The following is a 12774-nucleotide window of genomic DNA, read 5'->3' on the forward strand; positions in this document are numbered from 1 at the left end:
CAGAAACAGAGCTTTTAATTTTTTCCCAATGGACTATCTGACTCCCCCCATACAGGTATTAAACAAGCTTGTTTCTAGCATCTCCTGATGTGGCTGCACTTCTGAGAGTTTGTCAAAGTGATGAGCTCTCATTAACACGCTGTGTGTGTGTGTGTGTGTGTGTGTGTGTGTGTGTGTGTGTGTGTGTGTGTGTGTATGTGTATGTGTATGTGTGTCCGCCCCGCCTGCAGTACTGACCCATCGGGTAAGTCATTGTCAAACAGACGACTGCAATCCACCACCGGCCCTCCTGTCCCAATGCGATCTCTGGACTGAAGACTTACTGAACCGTTAACAAAGACAAGGAAAACATTCAATAACATTTTTCTAAATACACAGCTCAAATAATGATTAATACTTTGCACCTTCATCATTTTGTATAAAGTCTCTACTAATAATTTTGATATATTTTTGTCTTCTTCATATTCTTCCCGTTTCCTTTTCTCCTCTGTCATAATGCAAAGGAAAGCAACAATAAGAAAATTAAAGATGTTTTTTTTGTATTACAAAGCCAGAGAAAACAATGGAATTCCACTCTGTGGTCTTTGGTAAGGTAGAGTATTGGGACAGGGGATGCAGTTTTAAAATAATACAATGCACTAAGGCATCCAGACATCCAGAGTTGCGGGCCTACCAGGGCTTGCTTCAAATCTCAATTACAGATTTTATAATGATAGTTAATGATAGTTCATTGAGGTTGAATTTTATATTGGGATGTACAGTATGCAACTGAAATTGTGTGCGTTTGTGTTTCTTACCGACTATTTGTCCTCTTACGGTGTCATTGTCATTGGGGCCCAGCTTATTCAGGTCCAGTCTCTGATCTGCAGGGAAAAACCAAGCAAAACACATAACCACTGATTCAGTGTCTGCCACCATTTACAACGCAAGCAGGTACTAAGCTGATGTGCAACTTGTATTTCATGCTGAGTAACTGTGCGTTCAGACTGAAAACATAACTGCAGAGAACTACATTTGTGTGGGCGTGTTGCCTCAGTGAAACACACTCCAGGAAGGCCGGATTGAGTAATAGATCCATGCACGGTGGATTTATAATACAATGAGAGAGGATGTTCCAACCCTGGAAAGTTATTGTGCGATGTATTGATCATTTGTAGCTTTTGTTGCAACAATTGCAGAGTAAATAGCACTTTGTTCAAGATCCAGCAGAACCATAACCAACAGGGACCAATATGACCAGCGCTGGATAGCCTTGGAACCATTATTTTGTTAAACATATCAATATTGTCAAGCTGAGATACAATTTCTTTTTTGAAAATAAATCAATTAATTCACAATGTCCTTGAAATTTACACAATCAAATTACTGTTTCTTAATACATACTGTAGTAGTACACAAATACAACTCTGATAATAAATGAAGTCATGCAAGTGTGCCTGAGAATACAACTACTCTGCAGAATAAATGCATCCACAGCTTCAACCATTGTGTGTGAAAAGATTACAATTTGAAGATATGAAACAGTTTTGTTGTTTGTGGATGATAAGAAGTCATTGTCTGTTCAGCACAGGATAGCATCGCCAGACACAGACAGCAAAGAAACACACCCCAGGAAGACTCTGAACAAGATCCAGACACAGATACTTACTATGTACTAACATTGCAACCTGTGTGTGTGTGTGTGTGTGTGTGTGTGTGTGTGTGTGTGTGTGTGTGTGTGTGTGTGTGTGTGTGTGCGTGCACACGTGCGCACGCGAGTCCTGCAGGGGCTTTGGTTTACTTAAATATAAAAAGGGCCATTTGCAGATAAGAGGCAGACAGAGTGAGTGGGAGAAAGGGAGATAAAGAGATGCATAGACTAAGCAGATGTAAACAGTCCCATAGGTAGTTTCCAAGAGAGAAAGAGAGAGAGACAGATACAGAGAAAGCGCGTGTGCGTGTGTGTGCGTGCATGTGTGTTTGTGCATCTGTTGCAGATACGTGTCTAGACATGGATGGTCTAAGCCTTACATGGCTGCAATAGTAATAGTAATTTTTCTCTTATATAACAGAAGAGGGAAACCAAGAGACAGAACATTTATAGACCTATAACCACAAGCCCTCACCGCATCATTAAGTTTACTTTAACATAAATTTACTCATATGGCAGACGCAATGAACAAACTAAATAAATGTGTGTTAATGTGTGCATGTACACCCACATGAGATCCGTCTCTGCATGTGCATGTCTGTATGCATACATATGAACCATAGTATCAGCCATAAGCGTTGTTGTTTTTAAAAAAACCATTGATCTCAAAAAAAGGACAAAAAATATGAAAATAACTTTAAAAAAATAGCTCCGGATCTATTTATCTATCATTACGATCATGCATTAAAGCCCTTGAAAATAATATATTGTTGGTTACTCTGTCCAAGGGGTCCTTTGTCAGCCACTACTGTATTATCCAAATACATTTGATCAAAAAATTTATTCTAAGCATTGTTGTCAGTGTCTAGTTAATGTATCGCCACACCTCTGCTCTGTTTGGGACTGTCTCACTGCTCTAAGATGCTTCCCACTGAAGCAGCTGTGGGCTGCACTTTATTGAAGGTGGTAAAATTAACATTTGTGTAGATATGTAGTGATGTTTATGCCTGATCAGAAGTGTTAGTTAGTTTCAGTTTTCCACCTCCTATGAAGAGCAGCGCTCTTGTCTCATCGAGTACAGTCCCAAACGGGGTCTTATGTCTGTCAAGCGGTCTGAAGGGGATATATAGCAGAGCAATAATGCAGGCTACTGCACAGAATAGAAGGCAGGTCGATTTTGTTATATTAGGACTTTATTCTCGAAATTCTCTGCAGTGCTTGTAGACGCAGCGACCCTTGATTTTTGCTACATTTTTGTTTTTAATTTGTTTTGTTTTTTGTACATTTCTTGAGCTATTAAATTAAGCTACAAAATTAACTCATTTATTATTGATGTGAATAGGTGCCACATGCCTTTCAAAAGACTTTACTTCGATCAATCAAACCTACGTGTGTGTTGACTCAGCAGGGATGACATTAAATGAGAAACGTTGATCTATAGTTGAATACATATTTGAAAGCAATACAGAATGCCTAAGAGCCTTACTGTATCATATGTTTTTCTTTTTTTAATTGTCACGTGCCACTGGATTGCAGAAAAGTTGGAAATTGGTGCCAAACAATGCAGCAGAATGCAGGAAATTAAGTGTTTAACACTCAAACTTCTTGGGGGAAGGAACCCAGCCACCCCAATTATTATAGTTGCACTGAGAAATTACATACATTTATAAATAAAATGTGGCTCAATGACTTACAGGATTAAGAAAGGAGAAGATGTCTGGGCCAGGCTTAGCTCACAATATTTCAAAATCCTAAGATCCTGGTATCAACAGTGATACAATGAGAAAATCAGTAAATATAATTGCGCATTACATCAACACTATAAATACTACACGGTTCAAAGTGAGGCAGACTAACATGTGTAGTCAGTAAAGTCATTTTGAAAAACTGGTGGTGTGTGTGTGTTAGTGAGTTTGTGAGTTCAGAAGTGGGGCAGAGGACTTATAGGGTTGTGTCTGCGATGCTACAGGAAGCGGAGCTTCTAGACAGACTTCTAATAAACTAGACAATCACGGTCAATCTCCTTTTGGTTTGCAAGAGTGTGTGTGTGTGTGTGTGTGTGTGTGTGTGTGTGTGTGTGTGTGTGTGTGTGCGCGCAGGTGTGAAACAGTTTCGTGTAAGTTTGTGTTTGCCTTGGATGACAAAGTGAGCTATGTAAATGAATATGACTTCTAGAAACTGGGGCAATTCCAGTAAAGTCTTCGTGTGTGTACGCATGTTGGTCAGACCACAGATTGAGCACTGTTGATGTGCGTGCAGCACACAGGGCAGGGAGGACGAAGGGATAATGTGAGCACTGGTGTCTTGTCATAGATCATGAATAAGTCTCCCTGTCCACTTCCTGTGGCTGCGACAAAGTGTCATTTCTGCCATGTTGTCTGTACAGTAAGTGGCTGGTCTGGAGCCTAACTGGAGCCTATACTGTCTGTTTCTGGAAATTGTGGGTAAGTCCTTTGGCATCAGTGGGGTAAAAGTATAGGACCAGGCTTCCATGGCTGTCAAGGTCCCTTTTGTGGCAATACTGAGGCTGTTGTGGTTTTTGGTGGATTAGGGGGTGAACTTTATGAGCCAAGAATTCCATTTAGAAGCAAACATAAAGGTTCCTGGAACCTATCCTGAACTCTTATGTGACTATTTAACAAGATAGTTTGGGGTTGGTGTAAGAGGCTGTTACATCTGGGCCAGCCAAACTACAACTACGTCCATCCATGGAAGTAAACAACTATGTAGTCTGGATTTTTTTTTAAATTGAACAAATGGCAATTTTGTTCAGACAGAGAACTGTGAGTGAAGTGGTTGTATTGCGTGACTGTGTAGATCAGGTACATGAAAAAGTGTGTGGTACTAGTACATGTGTGATTGCCTGTATTTATGACAGGTCAGGAAAATGGATTGAAGGAGAAGAAGAGAGCGAGTGGAAGGAATGTTATTCTGATCGTAATAACATAATAATGGGTGGGTGGGTGGGTGGGTGGGGGTGTGTGTGTCAGTTTCAACTGACTGGTACTGCCAACAAGGTAGACAGCATTAACAAGAGTCTAAATCAGTTGGAAATCAAAGGGCACAACACAGAGGCAGCAGTCTGAAGCCATGCAGATGGGAAACTAACTATTTGAGAATGTGTGTGTATGTGCAAAATCACTTCTGTTCCTTCGTATGTTACCCACATAAGCCTGGGATCAACTTTGTGGTCAAGCCAGGATTATCACACAACTATCCCAAAGCAGCATCCTTCTTCCTCCTTTTGCATCTTGTGCCAAATCAGCAGGACTATACTTCTAAGAATAAAAGCTATTTGATTCCTTGCCAGAAAGTTGTATTGCTGGAAAATGAATTGTGGCTTCTGATTTAGTCCCAGGTACCAGATGTCTAGTGTAGGCAATATTTCTGATATGTGTGGCCTAAAGGAGTTACCAGTGTACTGTTCCCATAAATATTATGGCAATGACTAGCTGGTAGAGAAGCAGCAATAGGCCGCGAATGGTACAGTGGCACTGTTGAAAGAGCTACAAAATGTAGCAGCAGGTTAGCTAGCTATCAAACTGCTGCAGACAAATAAAACAGGAGGCACAAGTAAGGTTAAGTATGCCGAGTGCAGGATGTGTGTGCATACATGTGAAGAGAGGTTAACATGGCTCAACCAACTGCCGTGTAGTTATTAATTTATTCATCCTGTATTTCCTGGAGCCTCCCTATCACCCTTCACCAAAAACCCAGACTGGCACCTTAGGGTAAAGGCCACAGTAAGATCGCAGAGGGACAATATAGAGACCACACACCAGTGACCTGAGTGAGTGTTCAGAGACACAGAGTATGCACTTATGTAGACAGACAAACACAAACGGGTACTCACAGCCAGTATCTTTGAGTCTGTTGATGGCGTTGGACAGGAGGCGGACGCAGCCCAGGAATCCTGCACCCTGCTTTTTGTGGATCTTCTTGTGGTTCCATACACTGATGGTGATTGAGTCTGCCTTTCCAATGTATCTGACAGAAGAGAGGGAGCAAAAGAACACAGGTCAATAAGACAGAAAAGAGGAGTAGTTTGCAATCCTGACAATGTGTATAGCATTTCAAAGGGTCCAATGAGACATGGCGTATGCTTGTGTGCACATTGCAGGGGAGCGCAAAGCTCAACGAACAGAGTAGATTTTCACAGGGTAAGAGGGAAATTTAATTAAATCCTAAGCTACAACACACTTATGCTCAAGACATTTTCCAAAACATTAACAAAAACACTGACTAAAAACACAGCCAAATAACCTGAAACTTCTATTTTTGCATCTCTTCCAACTACTTCTCCCTGACAGCACGAGAACGGTGTTTGCGGTGTAGACTTTCAGACTGTGTAATGAGGCCGATTAGCTGATTATAAAGTAACTTGTGTGTATGTGCTTGCATGTTTGTGCAGCTGAGGCTAGTCTAGTCGTGGTTGAAGAACAGAGGAAGTTCCTGTGATGTGCTCCACCACTGTCTGAGACCCAGACAGCTCCCACAGTAAATACACAACATTCAAATGCACAATCAACCATTCACCGACACACACAAGCACACGTAATTACAGCCTGGCCGCCAGCACTGATGCCAAGCTCTATATTATACTGTGTATCACTAGCGGGGAGTGGGGTTTCCCTACTAAACATGCAAGCCAAATCACAAACGTTCTTGTTGCACTGAAAATTAAACTATAACTTGTGTAGGTTGTGGATATTTTTAAGTTACCAGTGATCAGGATGCAGTAGGAACTTGCACTTTTGCTACGTGTCTAGGCCTGTGCTTTGTTGTACATGATTATGATCTAATTCTAGCCCTTTAACTCTATTAGATGACAAATGGATGAAAGAACACAGTTTTTGCAATGGCAGTTTCAATTTTCTTCTGCAATAAAGGTGGGTTAATTAAATCCATATGCACCAGTAAGTGAATATTTACAGACTAGAAATCACTAGAGGTAAGCAGCTCCAAACATTATCTTGTAAAAGGCTTCACACCATAATATGGGGTTATACAGAAAATGTCACTAGTTATGACAACTTTGAAGGTTTTTTTACTCAAAGATTAAATAAAAAATTATTATTAATTATAATTTGATTTCACATGACCAATTTTGACTAAGCTCATCCTTGATTAGGACATTCTTCTTATCTTAGAACGACAGCTGTGCTAAGCATTGTACCATTATGTTTCACTTTGGTTCCCTGCGTTTTGTGCGCTGCGGTGTGTAAACTTATACTGTCTCTGAGGACATTATAGTGTTCTAAATTTAATCTCATGCTCTTCCCCTCAAACAGCGCGGCTGTGGGATTAACAGGTCAATGTGATGCAGAGGTGGGTGCAAAGCACCATCTAGGAGCAAAAAAAAAAAAAAAAAAAAAAGAACTGAAACAGCAGACAAGACAATGGCTGAGTGTCTGAGGATAAGGGAGAAAAAAAAAATTTATTTCCTCGCAATAACTGTTAGGAAACCTTGTCCTCCAATATAACATTGCAGTTAGTTATTACAACACTGTTATCAACAGCAAATTGATACAGACGATGGGCTAAACTGCTGAAAGGAGAGTAAACTGTCAGCATTGAATAATAAATGGACTCCAAAGCAGATAGAAGATGACACAACATCACTACAGACGGTCTTCTGCTGATGGGTTTTGGCAAAATAAAAATGATCAAGGCCACAGTATACTGTGCTTGGTGTGAACAATTTACACACTAGACCATTTTTCTGACCAGGACTGCTGTCTGATGTCCAGAGCTGCACATTCCAGTTCTCACTGTGTAACCATCTGAAACTGATCAACATCACTTATTGGCTTTTTGCACATCAATGCTAAAGTGTTTTATGCTTATTTATTTCAAAACATTTCAAGGCTTGGGTTTTAAGACAAAGTATTTTATAGTTATAGTTTTTGCAAGTAGTGACGTAATAACTGCTAGATCACAAAAATATATTATCCCTGCATGTTCAAAATATTAACATGTCCAAGTAAAAATAAATATTCCCTGAAGATAATAGGAGCCATTAAAGTAATAACATAGATACCTAGAATTAATGAGAAATTAATTAGAAGTTAATATTTAATGTGATAATAATGTAAGCCATTAGATCCATAATTTTCTTTAGAGATTCCTCTTCATAGACGGTTCAAACAGAACAAGATGTGCTTGGCTCACCTAATGTTCTTGGATGTTCCTTTTTCTGTTCACACACATGCCATTAGGTGGTTACGGCCACAACAAAAATAAGGATTAGCATTCCTAATTCTACAGACAACAGCAGTGAAGGGGGAAAAATTCTTGAGTCAAATCCAGATTAGCTTTCTGGGATATACTAAATCCAGACCTGCAGGACTTCCTAAACTTTTCCCTGCCAGGGAACGTACATTACATTGGGAAACAAGATTTCTTTCCAGATTGGATATATTTCATATTAATGTTGGACATCCTTCAGTTGTTAACATCTATAAAGACAAAAATAAATCAATCCACAGCTGTGGCTCGTCCATAACACATACCTTGATCTGATTTATGAAAAAGTTAGTTGATGCCAAAGAACTCTTCCTCAATTCCCTCAAAACTGATCTTTTCTTTACTGTTACATTGAACAAAGCACCCCATTTCACTTCTCTTCTTCCACTTTTGGACATATGCTGCCACATAGTTTTCCTGTCTCTCATAATGGAAAACTGAATATTTAAGCAACAATATCACCAAGTACAATAAGTTCTGGTGATTTCTGAAGGTGGCTGAGAAGAAAAAACACTTAATGAATATGCAAACCAAAACCATGCCCGTTTCCCGGCATACAACAAAATAATTTGCTTTGCATTTTCTGCAGCGTCAGCCCATGTTTTTATTGTGCCATAATGAATGAAGCCGAGAGAAATCTCCCCCAGGTTAAACCACAACTCATCAATGTCTGGAGCTCCTCACATTTTGATTATGCTGTGGATGGGTATGTGTACCATACAGACCTCCAAGGCTTGCGATAGGTAATTTGTGATGAAGAGAGTCAACTTGTCAAGTATCTGCCAATGCCCTTTTGAAATAAATGGACATAGGGAGCGTAAAAATGGACTGTAGCAGTGCTAGAGCCACTGGTATGTTCAACATTTTATAACCGGGGACAAACCAAATCATGCTCAGACTGTGTGTGAGGACCGGTAGGGGTAATACAGGCTCTTATGATGGGATATGGTACGCACAGGACAGCGTGTACAGCATTTAATATAGAGTGAAGGCAGAGGGAGCAGAATCTGACCCTCTAACCAAAGCAATGTGAAGACTTGTACTAAAAAACCTGGAAACTGGAGGCCAAGCATGAGAAGGCAACTTGCCAAAACCAGACACATGTACTACAGCGAGTTCATGAACATTTGGCATTTATAACATTTTTTTCAGAAAGTTGGCTGGGTCTATGTGTAGTTAAACATTTTTGCAAATATGACTTATATGATTTATATAAAGCTATATAACCTTTGCAGGGCATGGTACGTACTGTAAGGCATCGAGCCCCCTGGCAATATCAGTGTCATGTGGGAAAAGACCCTACCCTCTTGAAGCTGGAGGCTGGATATGGGGGTGTGGCGAACTGGCAAACTGCCAAGCTACACTCCCATGCTTTCTGTGGCATGTTAACCATTTCCTGAACCAGAGGAACAGGCCAGGGGTCACTGGCAGGAAACCCCCTCCTCTGAGTGGGTGGAGATCGAGGAAGAGGGGAGAACTGTGTATAGGAAGGAGGGGATCTGAGGTCGATATTAACAGGGCACAAGAAGCACTGTGAAACAGGCATGTTTTCGAAAATGAAAGTGCCCAGAAAGGTAAGATATATATGTTATTATATGGAAATAAAGGCACGAGTACAGTTACATACATATGTGGCTCTTTGACAACGGGGGTTACATTATAATTAGGACTACAAATAATGATTAATGATGATAAAAATAATGATCTTTATAAATTAACCTATTATTTTATTCAATAACAGATTAATCATTTGGTTTATAAAATGTCAGAAAATTGTGAAAATGCTGCCATTTTCCCGAAATAATTAAACTTTATTTAATTTTTTATAATTTATCTGTTTAAAGTGGCAGTATGCCAAGATACCCGTTGTCAAACATACTTTCAACTCATAACTATTTACCCTCTTTTCTTTGCTTTCTCAAGTGAACTCCATTCGTCTACCATTCCCTTTACAGCTCTCTTTCTCAATACTGCAAATTTCCAACTCTTTCCATCAGGCTTTCTTTTCCCCTCATTCCTTCTACCACTGTTCCCCACCATCTCTCACCACTACATAAGCTTAGTCGCCAGTGGGTTCTTTGGGGTGATTACGACACAGACCTCAGTACAGGGAACATTCACAACATACAACCCCAGTGAAAACACTCCTCCTACTGCTGAGTCAAGTACATAGTTTCATAGGGGCACTTGTGGAGTGTAACGGTCGTCCTGTTCTAGTCTTTTTGTAGTCCATAGCTTGAGGCCAATGGACAATATAATGACCACATGTTATTGTAACTTTTCTCAGTAATTTGAAAAGCAAATATGAGCAGCTTTTGGTTTCTTTGAACACTGCATTATTCATAGACTTAGTTTGAAAAACCAATGATTTGCATTTCTATTTCTGAGACTGACAGAGTGAAAGGGGAGCTCTCTTAATGAGAAAAAAAAAATAAAAATCAGGTTTCAAAAAGAAGACTCACAAAAGGCTGATATGTCGTTAACCCAGAGGAGATTACTAAAATAAAGTAGTAATCTAAATATATATAAAGCTGTAAAAAATATGGCTCAGTGAGCAAGCCAGAAAAAATCCAATTCACAGAGGATACACGAGCAAAATATTTACCATCTTCTATTACCCAAAATAGAAAGAATCTGTTTTAAGTAGAAATTGATATCAGTTTATTCAGTATGAGCTGTGTTTTCCTCCCCCCAAAAAAGATCTCATATGCATATGTCTCGATGTGGGTGGTGGTGGAACAGTGGATAGGACACATGCCTTTGGTGTGAGAAAACCGGGTTCGAATCCACAATGAGACACCAATATGTCCCTGAGCAAGATACTTAACCCCTTGCACCACGTGCGACCTCTCACATATATAGCAATTTTAAGTTGCTTTGGATAAAAGTGTCAGCTAAATGAATAAATGTAATGTAATGTGGCCTGAGATATGGAATGTCTAGAATCTCACTCTACAAGATGTTTTGTTCTCATGTAAAAGCACTAAAGCTTGATAGATGGGTGTTTCTGCACACGGTAAAGTGAAGACTCAATCTACATTCTTGAAACACTTGTTGTAGCGCTTCCACACAGAGACACACTAGATAGCAAAACCGGTATACAACACTTCTGTGACAACAATGCTTTCTGTACAGTTTCGAGTTTCAGGTGGTGCATGACTTCATACACAAATCTATACCCTCACAGCATTCATTTATTAATGAGGCATAAATGGCACAGGAGCACATCACACTGCTCCACGGCGCTCCTGTTGACTTACAGATCATAATGTTGATTCCACTTTGGGTCCAGCGTATTTCTCACAGTATCTGTAGAGTGGCATTGTCCTGAGCCGTCCACCACCACTTTGGCAAAAGGATCTGGCAACCCTGTAAAAACAGACAGAGGCAAATACTTTGTTTAGCAAGTGCATGAACCTAGAGAGGTAACTAACACCGCTTTCATGGAGGAAATAGGTGTGTGATGATATGACATGTTCAACCCCCATTTGACCCATTTATATGAAACTGCAGTCACAAGTTTGTCTCTGGCTGTCTCCATTCACAAAGACTTAAGATGGCAACTGTAGATGTATACACTTTACTCTAAACTAGGGATGAAACGATTACCAATTTAATGGTAAACCATGGTAAAATTCCAGACGGTTATTATTACCATAAACATTTTAATTACCATGGTAACCGGGTACAGTTACGGCGCTATTATAATCTCACGGCAAACACTGTCCAGCCTCTCCCAGAAGCAGGCGCACATGCGCAGAATGCAATGTGGGTTTGTTTGGGTCAATGACAACACGGCGGAAGACAACGCTGCGGAGATTTTTCAGTCACTCTGAAGTCCGGTCAAATTTTTTTTTTTTTCATGAGGGAAACTTCATTGAAGAAAATGTCCTTACAGTGAACACAGGGTGAGTTAACTTTTAGCTTTGGTTCGTCTCTCTGACTTGCTAACAGCGTGTAAACTGAAGCTCTCAGTGTTGCTGCTCTTGTAAAAACGCTACATGTTGTTCTGTTGCAGTGTGTGTCGGCAGAGTCTATTCGTCCACTGCACATGATAACACGTTACGCAGTTTAGTCAACCAACCAGCATACAGTGGGTACGGAAAGTATTCAGACCCCTTTAAATTTTTCACTCTTTGTTTCATTGCAGCCATTTTCCAAAAATCAAAAAAGTTCATTTTATTTCTCAGTAATGTACACTCAGCACCTCATCTTGACAGAAAAAAACAGAAATGTAGAAATTTTTCAAATTTATTAAAAAGAAAAACTGAAATATCACATGGTCATAAGTATTCAGACCCTTTGCCGTGACACTCATATTTAACTCAGGTGCTGTCTATTTCTTCTGATCATCCTTGAGATGGTTCTACACCTTCATTTGAGTCCAGCTGTGTTTGATTATACTGATTGGACTTGATTAGGAAAGCCACACACCTGTCTATATAAGACCTTACAGCTCACAGTGCATGTCAGAGCAAATGAGAATCATGAGGTCAAAGGAACTGCCTGAAGAGCTCAGAGACAGAATTGTGGCAAGGCACAGATCTGGCCAAGGTTACAAAAAAATTTCTCCATAACCCTCAAATGGAAGACGTTTGGGACGACCAGAACCCTTCCTAGAGCTGGCCGTCCGGCCAAACTGAGCTATCGGGGGAGAACAGCCTTGGTGAGAGAGGTAAAGAAGAACCCAAAGGTCACTGTGGCTGAGCTCCAGAGATGCAGTCGGGAGATGGGAGAAAGTTGTAGTAAGTCAACCATCACTGCATCAATCCACCTGTCGGGGCTTTATGGCAGAGTGGCCCGACGGAAGCCTCTCCTCAGTGCAAGACACATGAAAGCCCGCATGGAGTTTGCTAAAAAACACCTGAAGGACTCCAAGATGGTGATAAATAAGATCC

At 40.2% G+C, this 12774-nt stretch overlaps 1 protein-coding gene across 4 annotated transcripts in view; it reads right to left on the reverse strand.

The window, feature by feature from the left end:
* Positions 1-12774, reverse strand: part of LOC119899331 (E3 ubiquitin-protein ligase SMURF2-like) — a 75281-nt gene that overhangs the window by 23158 nt on the left and 39349 nt on the right. For all 4 annotated transcript variants that reach the window (XM_038713862.1, XM_038713861.1, XM_038713859.1 and 1 more), the window contains 4 exons: positions 11137-11245; positions 5484-5617; positions 798-863; positions 238-322 (listed from right to left, as the gene is read on the reverse strand). In XM_038713862.1, coding sequence (XP_038569790.1) covers positions 238-322; positions 798-863; positions 5484-5617; positions 11137-11245 — 394 coding nt within the window. The remainder of the gene's footprint in view (positions 1-237; positions 323-797; positions 864-5483; positions 5618-11136; positions 11246-12774) is intronic.

This window comes from Micropterus salmoides, unplaced genomic scaffold (genome assembly GCF_014851395.1).
Source record: "Micropterus salmoides isolate LMB-PRFRI ecotype aquatic unplaced genomic scaffold, ASM1485139v1 Ms_hic_scaffold_12, whole genome shotgun sequence".
Lineage (NCBI taxonomy): Eukaryota > Metazoa > Chordata > Actinopteri > Centrarchiformes > Centrarchidae > Micropterus > Micropterus salmoides.